The sequence below is a fragment of the Etheostoma spectabile genome, chromosome 9 (assembly GCF_008692095.1).
Source record: "Etheostoma spectabile isolate EspeVRDwgs_2016 chromosome 9, UIUC_Espe_1.0, whole genome shotgun sequence".
Taxonomy (NCBI): domain Eukaryota; kingdom Metazoa; phylum Chordata; class Actinopteri; order Perciformes; family Percidae; genus Etheostoma; species Etheostoma spectabile.
Genome location: NC_045741.1, coordinates 34801640 through 34822322, shown reverse-complemented (window position 1 = coordinate 34822322; position 20683 = coordinate 34801640). Strand labels below are relative to the sequence as shown.

Genomic DNA, 20683 nt, shown 5'->3' with positions numbered 1-20683 from the left:
AGACGGTGTGATTTCATGCTTGCATCACACCATTAATGTTATGGTAATATGGACTGTGAAATAGAGCATTTGTGTTGGCAGGCGTGCAGATACATGTGCACATCCATCAACTCCGTCGGCCCACATCTGTCTCATTCTCTCTAGAGTCTAGAGCTATTTAACCTTATTTATTGAAGTGCAACGCAGATACAGTCCAAATTGTGCTCTGTAACAAATAAAGCAAAGCTATGCAGGAATCCTTTAATACCTCATCAACTTGCTCACCTTCCCCCCCTCTCTCCCCTGCCTGCCAAAGGCAAGATGCCAGGGGTGGTTCTGACTGTTCTCAGCAGCCACTGGCACCCCGGCCTGGTCAACACAAACACACACTTACGCATGTGTACGCAGGGTGAGTGGAGGGATGCACAGTGCCAAGGAGCAGGGTTGTACACACACTTACTGTAAACTCCCACAGATGCTTGGCGTCCAGCAGCAATTCTTTACAAAAAACCTCTACAATCCCTTTTAATTTCTCACTGTGTGTGTGTGTGTGTGTGTGTGTGTGTGTGTGTGTGTGTGTACTTTTTTGGCACAAAACAGCTTACCTCTCACTTAGGGGGTTGATCCATGAGCCCATAAAGTAGTAACAAAAGCCACTTGAATCAGGGCGGAATTGGAAACAAGGGGCATTCCTTTAAAAAAACTGTAAACACATCCCACATCCCCATCTATCCATTCAGCTGGGGATTTTTACGAACTTCTCCCCGCAAACTACAGCTGTAAGACCCAACCTGCCTATCTCCCTCCACCATGTTTGCAGAGTTGTGGGCTTTAGCCATGGGTTCTGGTTTTTAAAGCTGACACGTGGACTGACTTGCTGTGGTCACAAAACACTTGCATTCACCGCACACGCACACCACACACTTGCATGTGTGCGCACAGAGAGTTTTAGCTCCCTAATACAAAGTAACATGACAGACGAGGAAAAACACCACAAGATGGCGGAATGAAAGGAGTTTATAAAAGCTGTTAGACCTGGAGTGTTTGGAACCGATTTGCAACAGGTCTTTAAGAGTGATTAAATGACTGACAGGCTCGACAGTAGCTTGACCACAGACCTGGAGCTATCATCACCCTGACCAAAGGGGGTGGGGGGGCTCATGTCCGTAAAAGTAGAAGTGCAGACCACTGAATTTATGATGATCGGAGGGACCTAACTAATTTTTAGTGAACCGAAGAAATCATGACCAAGATCCATCCTACGATCCATCATATTATGTTTAGTAGCATATCAAATATCGTAATATAGTGAGTCAAAGTTTGACATGAGCATAAGAAATTCAGAACTTTTTGACTTAACTGTTGACTTAACCCTTTTTATAAATAAATACATAACAACCATAAATTGATGCAGAAAAGGCACAAATTGTTACAGAACAATTCACCAGAATGCAGAAAATGAAGTGTTTGACGCTTAAAGAGTCAATTTTGCTCTAAATTGGATATTTCAACCCCCCTAACGTTGAACCTAAAGTTCCGCCCTTGGTAGCCCCATAGATGAGGTGTACAGTTGGTGTGTTTTGATGTCCTACCTTAAAACACAAAGTCACATAAAGAAGAACTAGAGAGGACAAAGACAAATGGGTGAAAGAAAGAGGAGCAGGGCAAACGTTTTTCGACGAGAGGCCAGCGATTCTGGGTGGTCTGCTTCGGGCAGATGTCAGTACGGCCACACGAGTTACAACTTCCTCTTTTGTTGCCTGCTGGGTATTTCTGCCACATGCAGCGTTTAAAGGGCAAGGCGTCCTATGTGGTATTCATGTCCTTGACTGAAGTCAAGAAATATAAGTGGAAAGCAATCAAGTGGTTAGAAACCACAAACAATAACATTCAAAAAGAGAAACAGTCTTATAGTTTCAATTACGATCAGCGCAGACACAAAAATGATTATTTTCCATCTATAAATCAAACTTTGAATGCACTGAGTATATGGTCAAAAAACCCAAAGAAGGCTTTTCATGAGTATAAACTTATACCCTCCCTATTTGGGTATTTTTCCTCTTCCAGGAGCAAACCAGCTAGAGAGCCTGCAGTACGGCCCAGTGAAGAGGGCACCGACACCAGCACGATATCCCCCGACAGATGGCTGACCAGTCCAACAGACATGGAGCTGGAGCTGGACGACCCAGAGAACATGCCCGGCCTCGGAGACGAGGAGCTGCCTCACATGCTGCTCCCCGACAGCCTGAGCCAGCTGGAGGAATTTGGACGACACAAGAGGCCTCGCAAAGTTCACCGTGGCCACGGGAGGCCCCGCCTCTTCAGTGACCTGTGGGTTCGCATTGGGGATAGGTGAGATACCTACAGTATGCTGATCTGATTACTATATAGTGATTTTAAGCTCTTTGAAAGATACTCATCTCTATGAACCAGTCGCGTAGGCAGAAATAGTATTTTGGGCGGGCCAGTTCAACAGTAAGTGGGCCATTTTCAAAAGGACGTAGAAGTAGGATAAAAGGACAAACTGAAAAAAACAGCAACAATTTTACTTTCTAACGCATACTGCATTGCAACTGCATTAGCAGTACTGTGTACAACAAGCTCAGTCTAAAAGGTTTGTACACAACAATATAGACAAAAACCTGTCGATTTTAACCTATTCAGGCTAAAATATGTTTGCATCGGCAGAACCAGCAGCATTGGCTCTACATAGCACTGTTATAAAATTAACCATTTTATTGCACAAAGGGGCAAACAAACATGAACCCAAACAGCAGAGAAGGCGTTTACATGCTGCATGACATATAATAGCCTACATCAGACAAAAATTGCACATATAACATATCCTTTGTGCATTCATGACAACATTGTTGCTTCAGGACTACGGTTAGATCATGAGCAGCAAATGCGCTACCAGCAGTAAAAGCAAATCAAAGAATGAAAACTTCAGCCAAGAATTGTTTGAATTATGAAAGATTTAATGAAAAGTGTCCAGTAAGGCGCCTAATCTTAGACACCGTATTGAGTCCACGGCAATGACAGGATCAAAGAAGATCAAAGTTACCTTCCTATTTAATTTGGACAAAACACAAACGCGTTTCAGCTAGAAGCCATCATCAGTGTTCATAATTTATTACTACATAGGAATGTTACTAGGTTACTTAACCCTCATGTTGTCCTCGGGTCAAATTTGACCCGTTTGCAGTTTTTTTTATCACAAAAAATGGGCGTCGAAATAAGCGCTGAAAATGTCAACATTAGAAATATCAAATAATTTTGGGAAAAACATAAAAAAGCACCCACAACATTGAAAAAGTGTCACAAATGTCGGAAAAAAAATGATAATAGTGTTGGAAAAAAAATGGTTGACGGGAAGACAACACAAGGGTTAAATAATAACGCAAGGAGCATGAAACACATCCTTTGTCCACTTTTAACAGTACATTGCTTAACACGGCCATGGTACATTGTCTAAAAAGCCAAAGCAACCACATCCGTTCCAAGGCTTTCTAAATGTTTGATCCTTATTCAATGGTTGAAACAGTTTGGTTTTAATCAGAAGAGAAGACACATCGAACACACACAACTAGTTCTGTTACTATTGGTTTTTCATATCAACATCTTTTAATCTAACTTGGCTGGAAGGGCCAGTGAGTAAAGTGGGCAGACCAGTGCCAGCCAGGGCCATTACTGACTACGAGCCTGCTATAAAGTCCCTGAAGGTGTCGTTAAGTTTTTGGAAGTAGCTGCTGGAGTGATATTCATGAAGACTTGAATATAGATATTTGATTTTGCTTCAAAATTGATTAGATACGTTAGAGCACTTGTATATAAAGTGGCACGACATACTGTTTATTTGACAACTCTTGTATAATTCAGATCATAATGTCAACTAGCAAATATAAAAGTATAATACATTTAAGAAGCTGGGATTTTTGTTCAAAGATTACAAATTAACATTGGTGCTGTTTTTTCTGTTAATGGATCATAGTTGAAAGCTAAACCCTGATACATTGTGTCCTCTTTCCAGCAGCACTACTCCACCACCTAATGTGAGGATAATAAATGGCTACGTGACAGTGGAGCCTCCGCTGACCCATCAAAAGCAGCACAGACGGATGAAGATCTCCATCACAGAGCAACATCCCAGCCCAGCTTCCTCTACCCCACCCGACCCCAGCTCAGCGCAGCCAGCCTCAGTCCACAGCACACTCACACTGGCGTGTATCTTAGCCTGGCTTCTATCACACATGCTGTTTACCTCCTGACCACAAGATAGCGTTATCTCACAGACAAACACTACTGCCTCCATACCAGCGCAGTGGAATGTACCTGATAAACAAGGACTGACCATCAGCACATGTAGAAAAGAGATAGAGGAACAATGGCTAAGCCTGCTGTCGGCCTCCACCTACAGGGAGGGATCAGCTCCAGCCTGCCCACGTCTTAACTAAACTTGTCAAGTCTCAAAATGTGTGGAAGAGATCTCAGCCACGACACAAGCAACAAATGAACTGTGTTGGAGTCTTCAAAAGTCATGAAAGTACTATGGTAGAATAACAAACTTAGCACAATGAAGACCTGTAATTCTGAAAAGTGAGGTGGAACTTTCTAATGAAAATTGTAATAATGTATAGGCAAAAAAGACATTAATAATAAGAGTAGGACATACTAATACCAGTTATAACGCTGTGATAAATGAGTTGAATGCTTACAGTCAAACAGTACTGTGTAGGAGGTGGAGCACTCGGTTGCCACTTTTTTTGTAAATTGTGCATTTTGTTCATAAAGAAAATTGTATATTTATTATTTCTGGAAGAAAAGAGTATATTTTCTTGCTTTTTAAAGATAAATAAAAAAAATATAAAAAAAACTTTGAGAACTTATAAAGTGTAACAAGATTTTTTTTTTTTCTTCCAGTGGACAGATCATTTGGGTTGAATGTTCATGGCCAAATGTTGGAGGAAAAATAGAGTCAAATAGATCAAATCTACAGCAGCCTCCTAAAGACAGCCAGCAATAAATAAAGACCGATTCCCCCATGTTTGCTATCTATGTACATTCTTATTATTTGTAATATTGATTAATTACAGTAATTGGGCAGAATTTTGTGACATGTGTACATTACAAATTGGCTATTTATAAAGCTGAAGATGCATCTTTTGTTTGTGGCCTCTGTGACTACTCTCCTTTCTCGTTTCTATTGTTTTTACTGAATGGACTGCTTTAATGCCTTTGCCATCATCTGTGCTTGCTTGTTTGTGTGCCACTTTTTTGTATGTCCTAATCCTTTTTGCTTGCCTGCTGTCATTATAGATGTAATGTAATTTATTTTAATTTGTTAACTATTGTATTTTGGGATGCCTATTGTCAGCTGGCTGGGGAATACAGCTGCTAATTAGCCCTAGAGGCTAAAGCTGTACAGTTAATTAAGGAGGACTAAACTAAACTAATTGTGAAAATAAAACAATAAAAATGTGAATGTACATTAAGATAGAATGTGAATTAAACAACTCTTGAATGCAGTTAATGCCCATGAATGATAAAACATAATCTCACGTGAAAGTTAACAGCACTTTAGTGGACCTTTTTCACAGCTTGCCTTAGTAGGAAAAGCACAGCTGAAATTGATAACCTTAACGATGGCTCGATTCCATCAAGTGTCCCAGTGAGCTATTTCAGTGAGTCAGCATGCACAACACCAGGGCCTCTCCTAAGTGGAATGCAGCCATCATGCATGGCTTTGAATACACCTGTGCTTTTACTACATGTCAACGTATCTGCCGTGAAAAAACTTCTGTTGAACGCAAGTTCAGAAACGAAAATCATGTGCAACCAGTGATCTCAAACTGCCACCTGCTGGCAAGTGGCAGTAAAACACCACTTACTTTGAGCCTCTATAACTAGTTCTACAGTTGCAATGCTCCGTAAAATCTAAATCATCAGACCTTGGGAGGGAAAAGATTAAAGACAAATGCAGTAACGAAGGTTAGATATAGGGGATATGTGAAGTCAGAGGGTTGCCGCTTTTCCTTGAGATAGTAAGCCAAGTGTATAGTGAGTTGAGGAAGTCAAGACGTGATGATAAAGAAAACATGAATGTATGCATTAGTTGGAATCAGTCACCAACAAACGGGCATGACATGATGCTCTGCTCTTATGTGCACATCTATTTGTATCAAGTTTGTATCAGCTGATTTGGGTCCACAGTCACAACATTCTCATGATGTGAACTTTTGGTTATAGTAACTGACTTCTAACATGAATGAAACTTCACTTTCTAAATAGCTAAAACGTAGATGTTTGCAAACTAAAAAGTGCACAGAAATACATGAACGACATATTTCTGTGAAAGCATTAGTGCTTATTCAGTGCATGTTATGAAGTTATGAAGAGCTCTGAAACCAGTTAAAACTTCTCTAACGGACCATTATGAACAAATTGGCTGATTGTCCTCAATAAACTCAATAATTGTTCCTAGAATCTTGTGACTGAATGACAATTTAGTGCCCAGTCTGTAACTGCCACTTGTATAAAAAAAGTGGCAAAATCAAAATGGACATGAATAGTGTAGTTACTAAAGCTTTCTCATCAAATCCTTTTAGCTCAGCTTTATGTTTAACAAAGGAGGAAGTTACTCTTTAAAGTAAAAGAGATTATATATTGACTGTAAAAAAAAAAAAAAGAAATGTACAAAAAACCTGGAGAAGCAACAAAAAGGTAGAGAAGCAGTCACAGTTAATGAGTCTGCAGAAAAACATAGTGGACATGGAAAGATGGTTGCCAAGTATCAACAGCTGACACCATAGTGCTCTGATTGAAGTACATAAAAAGCAGACAATACTGATTGTACACAAGGAATCCATGTGTGGAACAGATATTATAATATCAACATTTAGTGATAATTTAAAGGAAAGTCAACACACACCATCTGTGTTGCACTGCTGTATTTAGAACTGTTGCCACTAAGTGGCGCTAGAATCCTAAAATAACTTCAGCGCCAGCTCAAACAGCACAAAGCCTCAACATGTTGAAAGGCCTCATAACCAGAGCCTGAGACTGCAGACCTGCTGAAACAGAGGCAGGCATTGCTTTATGGTTACCTTATCTGAATAGAGAATGGTTATATTTCAACCAAAAATTATACAATCAAATATGATGTAAAAATCAATCCAATGAATAATATTTCATTGTACTTTTCAGATAGGCCGATAAAAACCTGGACCTACTGATCTGATTTAAACATAGTTCAGACATAGTGTTCATGTTCTATTTTGAAATCACTGCAAAACAAATATAGGTACATTCACAAATATTCTGATTTCTGAATGTATAAAAGTTGTAGATCTTTTTTAAAAAATAACCACAAGTCTTTTAAAATCATGCATCATTGTCACTGAACAAAAACTTAATTTAATATTAAGTTTAATAAGGTTGTGTTTTACAAGAACATTTTAATTATGCAAAACATTTATATAATCTGTTGTATTTTATTCCAATTCAGGTCAAATTTCTGAGCACTTATAGAACAAGAAATGTTTTATGTCTGATTGCATAATAACTCATAATAAAAAGGGAAAGAACATGATGACTTCTCTTACTCACTTTTATGATATGGGACAAATAGTTGTTTTAATCTTCTGTTTGCCTTAACCATTTAAATGTATCAACTAAATATTGTATGCTTGTAGCTAGCTTTAGATCAAAATCCATTTCACAATAGGTGACTGATACATATTAAGCAAACAAAAATAAAAAACCTATATCAATACTTCAGAAGAGCAGACCAAATTAAAATTGTTAACCGTATAAATGAAGCATATTTTGCAGAGTGAAACTTATTAATATGAAAATAATTTAGTACAAATGAAGTGAAATCAGGCAAAAATGTATCTAATATAAAGTATAGTACGTTTAATTTTGTTATAGCTTTTAACTGGTAAGATGCTACTTCTTAAGATGTTTTAATTACATGTTTCTAATCTATTTTAATTGAACAGTATTAATATTTACAGAACAAATTTTAACTTTACCCTTATATTTCAAGAGCCTTCCCCCGCTTTAACATTCTCCCCTGAAACGGTAAAAATAAAGTGAGAGAGTGAAGAGCAAGTTTTTTAGAACAAACAGCTTTTTCGCCCCTTAAGCCAAGACAGGACAATATTTGCCTTAGCTAGAATACCATTTTCCCTGGACTTTGGGGTGTTGTTTGAAGGAGTGGGGGCCTTGACAGGGCGCTCTGAGGGCTGACCCTCACTCTGCCGGGGACACGCCGCCAGCCGCATATAAATAAAAGATTACATTGAAAAATCAATTTCTGAGCAAACTCATTAAAAATGCCCCTCGCCTTAAATGCTTCCCATTTCCTTCCATTCAACCTGTTAAAGCTGATCTGTCCCTGAGACCGACCACCACTGCCGCCTCATCCCACCCCACCCCAACCTTCCCTCCCACCCCTCTCCCCTCCATCCTTCCTTTGCCCTGTTGCTCTCCCCCGGTGGTAATTACTTGCACAAGTCGTTTCTTGCCCTTTGATTTGCACCGTTTCACAAATGAAGGTTAAGTTTGTTTAACCGTGCTGGATTTGCCAGTCATGTTAAAGCATATAATGTGGCAGGTCCTTGGTTTCACCACACACCTCCATCACCCTCTGGCCTACCTCCCCCCCCTTCTTCCCTGTTGGCCTGGGCCTCTTTGGAAGGAAAGGGGGGGGGGGGCTCCAAGGTTAAGGCTTACTGGGCCTGAGGAAGCCTGCAGTGGATCGGGCTTCAGACTCATTGACTTGACTGAAAGGGGACAAGGAAGTTGTTAAAAGTCACCTCTAGTGAAAGGATTAAGAATCAAACTGCTGTGTTTGCCCTGAGAGGATGTTATGATGCTCTCACTAAGTCACTGAAATGATGGAGAGGAAGATATAGGAGCAAGATAAGGGATCACTTGTTAACCTCCCTCCAAGGTCTTGGACCTACTTCAATTGTTATATACTCCTTTACAATATATTTGACACATGGGGTGAAGCAAATTGCTCAAAGAAAGAAAAAAAAATGCACAATAGTGAGACACACAAGGGTTTTCATATTTTGTCTCATCTTTGATCAAAACCACACAGAGAGTGAAAGTCACTGGAGCCAAGGTGACCATCGATCTCAGGCAGCTGGAGCCGTTAAGAGCATTTCAAGTGGCTGTTTGTTAATTGCTGAGCTGCAGCTCACACACTGATCACAGCAATAACACACAGAGGAGTTTTTTCTCACACAGCTAACACAATGAAGAACTTTCAAAATCACTGCAACGTATTGTCTCTTAGCTAGTCACATCTATTGCGGCAACACATGTAGTATGCCCTAAAAGCCACGCAAAGGAGCTGCGGCTCTGTCTAGTTGTTGCTGAAGGTTGTTTACCAAATGTCATTTTTTTAACACCGGATCTGGAATTATGAGCAACTGGTAACGTCTGACTACCCTAACCATGTCCTGTGTGGTAGATGTTACCCCACATTTCATTCTCTGTCTAGCCAAGGGCAGCCATAAAGCTTTGGGAAAACAAAAGTGTGTTTAGCTCTGCAGCAGATAGCTCTCCCCCCCCCCCCTTAGATATAATCCTGCTGATAGTGAGAGCTCCACTAACTCGCAGCTCATCTGTGTTTGTGCTGGTTGAGACATTACACTCTCCCATTGTCCGAGTCCCCTTGAAGATGTGTGGCTTTGAGCCATAGGATTGAGCTGTGGCCTTGTGGTGTTTTAACACAGGTCAGGTGCAAGTCTCCAAGGCAAGCCGGCATCTGCTGAAGGCATATCAAAGCTCCGTTCCTAATAAAGGCGTCATGTTATACTGTGCAGTTTTGATTTTGCGTAATTACATTCACTGTGCAAATGAGCCTCTTCTTGATAGTTAAAACTTAATTAAAAAAATAAAACAAAAGAGACCAAAATTAAAGCGTAAAGCTGGTGTTACTTTATTTTTCAGTTGATCAGTCTCTAGAGGACATTCCCGAGCATGCAGCTCCATGCTTACACTGCCTTAGTTCAGCAGGTCATTGTCTTTGTACTAAAGGAATATGTCAACCAATGCAACATTATATGTGTTTTTAGTAGTTTATAGGTAATAGGACAGAGGAATAAGCTATATCAAGTTATAGGTATGTTACTTTTCTACCACTTATGGTTAGTTTTGATATTTTTTGTAATACAATTATAATAATAAAAAATATTATTTCATCCATATCCCCAAAGATTAATGTGTTTATTCAATTTTAATGTAGTGCCGCAAATATAAATTGCATAGTGTGCTGGAAATAAACTTGTAAATGGCGAGACAAGTAAATACAGATATGTTGCACCACTGTTTCTGCATTTCAGCATGCAGTGAGGCAAAATAGTTAGTTTGAGTGCAGAGGTAGAAGGAGTGTGTACCGAGGAGAGTAAAGTAGGTACAAAGGAGAGAGGAATACCATGTGTGCTTGCGTGTCCATCCATGTGTATATGTGCGTGTGTGTCCTTGTGTGTGCATTGAAGGATGGTGGTGCGAGAGGGTGGTGAGAGTTGTGTTTCACAGTTTTTTGCCATGATGCACTGCTTTATTATTCTGCACAAGGGGCACTTCACATGCGGAATGGGTTCTCTTTGATATCGACAGCAGCTTGAGGGAGAGAGTGCACTCAAAAACAGGCGCGAGCGAATTTATTCTGGGAAAAAAACAGATAGTTGTGTACTTCCCTGGCAGCGGTTGCCGCACATGCGAAGAGCCAACTGCTTTGATGCTCCAGCGGTGACACTCCACACGCTAATGAAATATGGTAATTATAGCCACATGAAAGCCCTCCTAGACAGAGCCGGAGAAAGGGTATAAAAAAACAACAAATATGACTTTATCCAAAGATACCCACTGTGATTAATTCTCTTTTTCATAAACATATATTTTATGCTGTTCACTTGCGACAAAGCAGTGTGGGCCATCAGTTGACCCGGGAACTGGCGAGGGCGAAAGGTCTGCTGATTAAGAACCCTATTGTTCCCTTTCAATAGAAGACCCTGTCTCCTGGAGAACACAGGAAGGAAAAAAAGACCTCCAAAGAGAGTACTCTATGTGCCGTGCTCTGCTGATCTAACTTAGGCCCCTTTCTTTGCAGCAGTAGATATTTTTTTCCTGATTTGAAATTCACCCAATCTGGACTGCAAAACTGACTACACAGCACAAACACATGGCTCTATCTAACGCCCATTTGTGGAAAAACTGGTAATTTGATTGTAGGAGGTAAGAGATTTAAAGGAACATATTATGTTTAAAGTTCACACAATGGAAAGGTGTGCAATATGCCAGCATTTTTCAGTCAAGCTCCAACAGCCCCAGATATTACCAAGAGAAACCAATCAAAGTTCACAAGGCAAGGACCACAACTTATATATTTTCAGTTGTTTTTTTTTAAATATATGGACATGATGGTATGATTGTGCTGGAAGCTTGTGAGTGGGACAGATTTGGATGGATGGTAAATTTGTCGTAGGTTTTTTCAAAGATGAATAAGAGACATTTTGGCTTTGGAGTGTAGTGGTCTCACTGCAGATAAAGACAGAGACGTCCCATGAGGGACACCTGGAGAAGAAGAAGGGGCACAGGGGAAAGGGTTGAAAAACGCTTTTTTAAACATCGGGGACTTAATTTAAAGCACACTTGGTTAACTTTACATTTTGTTTTTCTTAAAAAAAACAAGACCCCCTTTCCTTGCCCTAATGGGCGATCTAAGAACTTGCGATATCAGAATTTCCCAGGGGTTTTTTTTGTCTGTCGGGGTTCCCTTAAAAGCTACCTAGCAGATCAGCGCCCTCAGTCGGGTGGCGCTAACACCAAACGTGGGCTCCCACCATAAAGAAGAGAAATTTCAAAGAAGAAGAAGCAAAAACAATCCCTTTGTCAACCCATCAACTGCACAGAGGCCAGTGTTGGAAAGTACTTAAAAAAGTTTTTTATTACAGTTTTTCTTCCAAAAGTAACTAAATTTGATACTCTTGCAAAAAATGAAAAAACTGTTACTTCAAAGTAACTAACCTTCTTTTAAATAAATTTTTAAAAAAACTCAAAGTGACCTCTCCCTTTAACAACTTAAATACTTGCATTTTTAAAATTTTTTATAAAAAATTTTAATATTACAGAAAAGAAAACCCTTAAAACAATAATTTACAAAACTGTACCCTCTAAACTCTTTTAAAGTTTCTTGGGGGCAAAGGAGATAGCCCCAATCAGTGCCATGTATGTAATTTATGTATTGTTTTGGGGCTGTGTGTGGGTTTGTGTGGTGGTGTGTGGTGTGTGTGTGGTGTGTGTGTGTGTGTGGTTGGGTGGTGGTTTTGTGTGTTGTGTGTGATAGAGGAGGGGAAAAATGAGAAGTGACAGCAAATTTGTTCGGACGTCTAGCCCAGGGGTTTTAAAGGGGGTCCGCGCCCCCCCGGGGTCCCGGAGGTACTGCAGGGGTCGCAAAAGTTTTGGTTGCTAAGACTTTTTTTTATATTCCCCCCCCCCTGCAATTTTCCACAATGAATGTCCACCTCACTGTGGCGCACATTTTTAAAAATAAAACATGAATATATGAACCTGTGTATTATTTGAGTATTTTAGATTGAAGGCACAAAAACAAGTTACTTTACACTGGAAACTATAGGACCAGTTTGATATAACACAATTTTTAAAATATAAATTGGGGGGGTCCCCGCTCCATCTCGCCATCAGTTCGGGGTCCTTGGCCGGGGAAAAACGTTAAAGACCCCGGTCTAGCCTGTCTAGAGTCATATTGCCTATGTTTTCTGACCAAAGCAAATCGTCAGCATTTATGCGCTTGTCTCGTGCAACGCTAACTAAACAAGGAGGAAAAAAGGTCTTTGCCTCTCGGCTCAGATATCAAGTTGGTCTGATGAAAAAAAACAGCTTCAATTATAATAACGCGCCGCGTTATTAAGATGGGAAGAATAATCACTTAGATTACTCATTACTGAAAAAAGTGACGCCGTTAGTAACGCCGTTATTCCCATCACTGCAGATGGCAGAGAGTGATAGGTCACAAACCGACAGGTTTAATAACAAAATGTAAATTGCTCTGGTATTCTACTTAAACAATGTTTCGCTTTTCCAAAATGATACTGTAACTTTGATTAGTGTTTTAGTGTTCTGAGCAGAGGGTTGCCTCACCTTGTTATATATTATGTACAGTTTGTCAATCTATCCAACTTTGTAGTCTATGCACACACTTGCAAACACGGAAACCCTGAAAGCTCTCTCCAAAGTCCACTTAACACAGTATACTTCCTTTAAAAATAAAAAGTGAAATTCCACCTATATACCTAGCAGGTAAAAATGTGACATGATGATTGTCACTGAGGAGGAGGACGGAGAGCGGGAGAGAGAATACAAGGGGGGTGGAGTGTGTGTTTGACCATCAGTGTTTGCTCTCAGTCAGACAGCAGAGCAGCCCCCCATCCTGTCACACACACACACGCACACACACGTACTTTCGCCTCGCTGACCCACTCTCCCAAGGGATGGAGACCTGCAGCTTCTAGAGGCCAGGGAGAAGGTGGAGGTCAAATGGGCTCTGATAAGTCCTGCTAATAGGATGGTGTGTGTGTGTGTGTATGTGTGTGAGAATAGGGTTGTGGGGGTCTGACCACCTAACTGGGGCTAAAAGCTAAGAGAACAAACTCACAGAGATGCACTGCCCTGATCCACATGAACACAAAAGGCACACACACACACACACACACACACACACACATTTGTTGTATGCATGCATGCACAGTCTTTAAGGTCAGAGCACAGGGTGAGAATGTTAAATGGCCAAGCTGGGGACATCAAATATTTTCCTTCCCATCACTATCAGCAATCCACCTGCCTGAAATCTTGAAGTGTGTGTGCGTGTGTGTGTGTGTGTATGGAGAAGAGCGGGTGCCCGATAAACATATATAGGCTTAGCTGACTATTGAGACAACTTGGCTTTATTAGAGCACACACTGAGCCAGACAGACACACAGGCAGACAGATAGATAGACAGACAGATAGGTAGGTAGGGAGTGTGTGGGCGCCAGCAGTCGGAAGAGACCGACAGATCACTCCCCACCCTGTGTTTCTAATACCCCAAGCTCTTTTTATCGCTCTCTTCCAGGTGTATCCAGGTAACTCCAAGGCCAGGCCGCTATTAAAACAACAACAGTCAAGGTAACAGGTAATTGCAGAATGGTACTCGTAAAACAGCCTGTTTGCCTACAGCTGAACTCCGCCCCGCTTGATGGAGACGCCACAAACAACAGCTCATAGGACAAGGTGACATGGCGTGGTATTCTCTTCTGCTTGCTTGTTCCTTTACATGCACTCTCTTCGATTCCCTTCCTTGCTTTAATTTTTCAGCCTTTGATACAAGCTGTTTTTGTTTTTTATTCCCCTCTCTGCTTCTCACTGTCTTTATCTCTCCCTCTCCCCCTTCAGCGCCCATATTTCTCTGACTTTATGAGTAACTCTGGTTCCCTCCCTCTTTTAATGTTTGATTCCAGGTGATAAGAGAAGACTAAGAGATGAGTCTGACTGCACCAGTTAATGTGGTCAAAGGGCAGAAGCTATGCTGGGGAGTGAGGGGCCGACTGCAGCCGGACCGCGCACGACTTTTGGACCATAAATTGTGGATGGTGGCCCTTAGCCAAGCTGCCTGCACACAAGCCAGGAAAACATACATATTGAAGCAATTGTCCATATCTGCCCGAAAAGTCATTATCTGACAATCTATCAAGATACTGATCAAGAGTTTGTATATATCTACTGTCACATGTACTTACCCTCTGAACAGAGATAAGATTACTACTTCTCTCTGCGCCCAGGCCAATAAACACATACATGCACACGCCCGTGCACGCGCACACACAAATGCATGTGAACTGCTGCAAATATGCCATGTGTATATTGGTCCACATAAATAAATAAAAAAACATTGTATACCGGCAAGCATGTACGGCACACATGAATGGATGTAACCTCACACACACATGTACAGTACAATCCACTGTCAAACACAGTCAGAGTCCATCTCCTCACTTTCAACAATCACTTGTTTGTTTCAGACCACAAACAAACAACCCACTCCCCCACATAGTGGTCATTGACACAGACTCTCCTCTGACTCCTCTCTCTAACTCTCCATCTTTTGCTCTCTTATCCTCCCTAACCCCTCTCTCTCTTTGTCCCTTTCTTTCTCCCTATTTCTCTCTCCCGTCTCTCTGATTTCATTCCTCGCCCTGCTCTGGCCATTATAAATTCATTGTATGCCGTCGAGGCTGATTGAAGTGATGGGCTGATTCCTCAGAGCTCCCTGTCTGATGGAGGGTGCTATAGCAAATAGCCCAATGGGTCTGTTTAGATAACACTGACCTCTCGCAAACCACCGCCACGTCTGCTGTGAGTGAGCTTTGTGGGACTCACTGTCCTCCCTTAAGTGGAAGCGGAAAACGGAAAAGGGACATTTAAAACGAGAAGAATTTATTAATTACAAATGGAAAGATCAAGTTGAAGTGAGAGAGAATGAAAAGAAAGAAAAGAAATGGAAAGATAGGGATAGGGGGTTAGAGAGGGAGAGTAAAGGGGAGATCTCGGGTGGGCAATGATTTGAAGCATATTGTAACTCCCACCTGCCCTCTCCATGAACAAAAGTGTTAGTCATCATCAGGGTGAATTGTGAGGGGAGACAAGAGGCCGCTTCGTTGGTCCCCCTGATCTGCATTCTGGCCATGAGGTTACCAGGGTAACGAGTACAGTACACCGCGGGGCGAGGAGGGTGAGGGGGGGCATGTAGAGGGCACTCACCCTTTTCCTTGGAAATGGATATTCATGCCTTTGTTCTGCAGGGGTTACGATCGTGTTGATTAGGGGGAAAAAATCTGTTTAAACGGCCCGCCCTCTCGCCTGGCCTCAAACATCATGTGGCCGACAGGGCTTCACCTGGCCAACAGATCAGCATTCAAACACCAGTGTTCATTGAAAACGGGAAGATAATGGAAAGCAAATAAATAACCTGGTAAAATAATTCTTATAAAAGGAGATGGCTCAATTTCTTCCCTTGCCCCCTGCCCCCAACAACCCATTGACATTGTTTGTCTGTCTGTCTTTCTGTCCAGAAGCTACAGTGTTCTCTGTTGCACAAACATGCACCAAATCTTTCTCAAGTCTGGATAATACCTCTCTTTCTCTCGGCTACATATAAATTCATGTGTGTGCTGCTTGTCGTCATTGTGTGAATGTGTATGCATGTCCATATCTGCGGCCTTGTTTTTAAGTACCCACTTTACGATACACATCAGAACACATATACTCCGTCTTGAAGTGTGCATTTAAAAAATAATGGCCCTTGGCATTATGCAACTCTTTGCACACACTGAGCCTGTATTAAAAGTTACCGAGGGCAATATCATGGCTCATCTTTGAAAGCTGGGGGCTGTAAAACATCATTGTAACTCCCTCATGTGACAAGATGTTTTACAATCGCACCATTAAAAGCTATTAAGAAAGCGTGGGCCATGTAGTCTATAGAGAAGCAGTTAGCGTAGGTGGCATGCTCTCTTTCTCTCCTGACGCAGCACTGACAACAAGGCATTCCTCACTGCAAGGAGTGCAGCTGCCCTAAGATAATGTTGCTCTTTAATTAAACTATCTCTGCCGTGCAGTGTTAAAGGGCGGGGGAGGCATGCACATAGGTATCCTTGGGCAAAACAATGAGTGGATTCTGTGTATTGTAGGTTCTTTGTGTGTGGTGTGTGTGTGTGTGTGTGTGTGTGTGTGTGTGTGTGTGGTGTGTGTGTGTGTGTGTGTGTGTGTGTGTGTGTGTGTGTACTTTCCAGACTAATCACCAATTAAAACAACCCTTCGCTCAGTGAAAATATGAAACTGACCCTTGCGATCACAGTTATGAATCAACAATGAGAGCTCATTACAGGAATCAGGTGAAGCAGCTTCAACTTACAAGACTGAAACCTGGTAGAGAATATCGTCCCGGTTAAACATTGTGCATAAGCCAGCACTCTGGTCTCACCACATTGGGAAATAACAGACATACTGTATATGCATCCAGCTGCATAACTTAAACAAATACATATGCGAATTTAGATATTAAGATATTTAAAATATTTGTTTAGTGCCTACTGTTTGTTATAAACAAACTGCTGAACACAAATGTAGATATTTGGGCACTAAACCCACAAAAAGTCTGAATTATAATTGGTCTGCAATGGTCCCCCAATAGACTGCTCCGAGGGTGTCATTTCCACTGGGGACAGGGAGGACATATCCCCCCCCCTCTCCACCACTACCACTTTCAAGTTAGTTTATTATTTTATTTCTAAATCTCAGTGATTGCCCCCTATTTTAAGCAATAAATAAAGTAAGACATTTTTCTTGAATATAGTTTAGTAGCCGACTGTTCTAAAATAATTTCATTATGGTCAATTTAATAATTTCCTAAATGTTGCACTTCCATAGTCCCTATAAATGTATGCAGTAATGCTGGAAATGGGGTTAAAATTGAAAAAACATTTCTCTGGTGGAGGGCCCCCAGACCCCCTGTTTTGTGTGCCCCTCACTTCTCAAACCAAAGTTACACCCTTGGGCTACTTTAATATTTGTGGAATGTGCAAATAAAGTTACCATTAGCTTATATATTCACTGCTTAAGATTAGAATCAGAATCAGCGTCTAAGCTGCCGAGTACTGTTTGTATGTACGAAAAAAATCCAATAACAATTGGTTTTACGTATTGCTCGAGTTGCTACAGCCAGCTAACGCAGCCAGGCAGCTACAGAGCTACACTCTGGGGGTGTGAACATGGTGGAGGCTCATGAACATGCCCCCAGAGTGTAGCTCTGTAGCTGCCTGGCTGTGTCAGCTGTGTTCACTAATGGGAGAGATATCATTTTGGTCACCTATGGAGTCAAACACTTGATTTGGCCTTGATGTACTTAACTGTTGTTTATGGTACTTTCACTTTTAATTGATTGTTGGAAAACGTTTTATGGGATGGTCTTAACTAAAATTGCCCATTATACCTTTCTATTCATGTGTGACATGTGTTACGTTGTTATTACATTTGTATAGATGTTTATACATTTGTAAAGATATTTATTTCATTAAAAAAATAGTTTGGGACCCCATTGTCTTATTTTCACTACATGGGAAAACCCCGTAATACAGTTTTTTTTATCTAACTAAATAACTTTTAAATTAACTACTACTACTACTACTACTACTACTACTACTACTACTAACTTACTTTTACTTGAGCAATCTTTCATCTTTTTCAGATCGGTAATTTCAATTACATTTCATCAAAGTATTGATACTTTTACTTGAGTAACCTACAATATTTTAGTACTTTTTCCACCTGTGATAATAGCATTGTTGATGAATAAAAAAAGAAGCTACATGCTGGGTAAACTCACTCTTGCAGAAATGAATGTATACATGAGGTATCAGCCTTACGCTGATCCACTTGCTTATTATTGTGTTCCCAATAGTAGAAATAGCGCATAAAAAGTAAATGAAATTAGCGGGGGTTTGTTTTATGGCGGAATGCATGACGACATTTAGTGGGAGTTTGTGTCGGGATGATCGCTTGGTCCAGTGCAGTAACTTGATCCGGCAGCTTCTGCCGTCGGTAATTTCTCTCAGCTCGAGCAGCGGTAGGTCAGGCCAACTACTGCTGAGATTTGAGAGGAATAAATCCGCTATCTCCGTGTTGATCCGTGCCCTGCGGCTTCGTCTGCCCGGCCTCTGCATCTGCTGCTTGACAGAAACTTGGCGCGCACACAGCCGTCCCATTTTAACCCGAGGAGCACCGAGACAAGATTGTCCGTGTTGTCTTATGAAGGGCAGAATGCGGACACGAACACCTCGCTGGGAATAATCCCGCTACTGTTCATTCAAACGGGCTCGACGTGCCGTCCCTGCTGCTGGGCCTGCACCGCCTCCTGCAGCCGCTAGGAGGAGGCATGGAGGAGGACACAGGACTGAGAACTGCAAACTCAGCTGCAGGGAAATCATTGTCATCAAGGGTGTACAACTAAAACTAAAAGTGACAAACTATCCCAAAAAATAAGTTGGAATATTAAAACAAAATAATAAGACTAACAAAAATCATGTAGAGATAAGAAGATATGGCCTACAAAAATAGGGTTAGGTATTATATTTATAGACAAAGGCCTATAGAGGCCTATGTCTATAAATATAATTGAATTTCACCTTTGGCTCTTCATGGTTCAACCAGTGAGAAACTCCAGTCAGAGAAAATAATCATAATATGGAGAGTGGGTTTTAGAAAAAGGGCCGAGAGAAAATGTCATTTAGGATTTAAGATTCCCATTTGACCGCCTGAAAGAGACTTAACGCCAATTGTCCTGCTGGTCATCTCACTCGATAGAATGCAAATGTGGAGGTCTATAGGGCCTGGTGCGGGAAAGCCATTGATTTGGGATGAATACAGTGGCTACTCTCAGGCCCTTCACAGTTATTAGGACTAATAGAGAAACATAAAATAGTGAGAGAGAGAGAGAGAAGCACAGATCTGCACAAATGCTTTAAATAGCTGGCTACTCCACAGGCCTCTCGGAGAGTTTGGCTTGCAATTTGCATTCCTTTGTGTGACAACTTGTAATCCTCCCCTCAGCATGCCAAGAAACACACAACAGATTTATTGTCCCAGTCAACAAATCGTTTAAGTCATCCCAAACCTATTATTGCCTAATGCAGCGGGAGCCCCCCAGACCCATGCACCGCCTCGTCTCAACCACCGGAGGCTTGCAAACACAGACCCCTCGCAGCCAGGCTTTGTTGGCCCCGCGGCCTATTCAGACTCGATGTGGAGCTTTATATCATCTCCGGGCAGCTTGGGAGGTTGAGAGGGACAGAAACCGTGGCTGAGGCTCAGACAGTTTGGTGTCGGGACAGCGGAGCTAAACGGACACGAGGTTTCCACTGCTGCGGGGCCACACAAGCTGTGCTGAGACTTTAGTGAACAACGCATGTTTATTGCTTTAGAATAACTTCAAATCAGCGACCGTGTCGCAACCAACACAGAGTTTCGAGTGGATTTTACCCTGAAACATTCAAATTAAAATATAAATCTCACAAAACAGAAATTACTCAATCCAGGCAAGGTTGCAATTTTCTATTTTTATAAAACATCTGTGGGATATTAAATGGGAAATAGGATTTATTCCCCTCTAGTTAATTCTATCTTGTCATCGTTGTTTTTTATTCTTGCTACAGTTTCCATGTTCAAACATGGGCAGTATTAAGTAAATCATCACGCGTCATATTGTTTTTGGACAATATGACCTAAGCATGACAGTTGTTTGGTCCTGTTATTATATTTGATGGAGTGTAACCACATCCTCACGTGTCTGCAGGGAAACCATAACAACACTGTATTTTTGCTTGTCTGGGACAGGCGTGGACTGACTGACTGCTGTTTGTTGTGGGAGGGAGACAGACAGGAAGATGCTTTTATGCACTTTTTTATCTTTTTATTCTAGAAAAACAGATATTTTTATTTTGCTTTTTTTTTTTTTTTAATTCACACCAGCACTTGAGGCAGAAAATAGGCTTCTGAAGAGAACAGAATTGAGATATTGAGTTGAATTAAAGTGAACTGAATTCACGTGAATTGAAGTGGGAGTAAAAGACAGATA

General features: G+C 41.2%; 1 protein-coding gene across 1 annotated transcript in view; it reads left to right on the top strand.

The window, feature by feature from the left end:
- The window catches only part of trabd2b (TraB domain containing 2B), a 41554-nt gene extending 36938 nt beyond the window's left edge, over window positions 1-4616 (top strand). Inside the window, exons 5-6 of the mRNA XM_032527078.1 lie at window positions 2047-2331; window positions 4013-4616. Coding sequence (XP_032382969.1) covers window positions 2047-2331; window positions 4013-4247 — 520 coding nt within the window. The 3' untranslated portion in view covers window positions 4248-4616. The remainder of the gene's footprint in view (window positions 1-2046; window positions 2332-4012) is intronic.
- Window positions 4617-20683: the final 16067 nt, after the last annotated feature.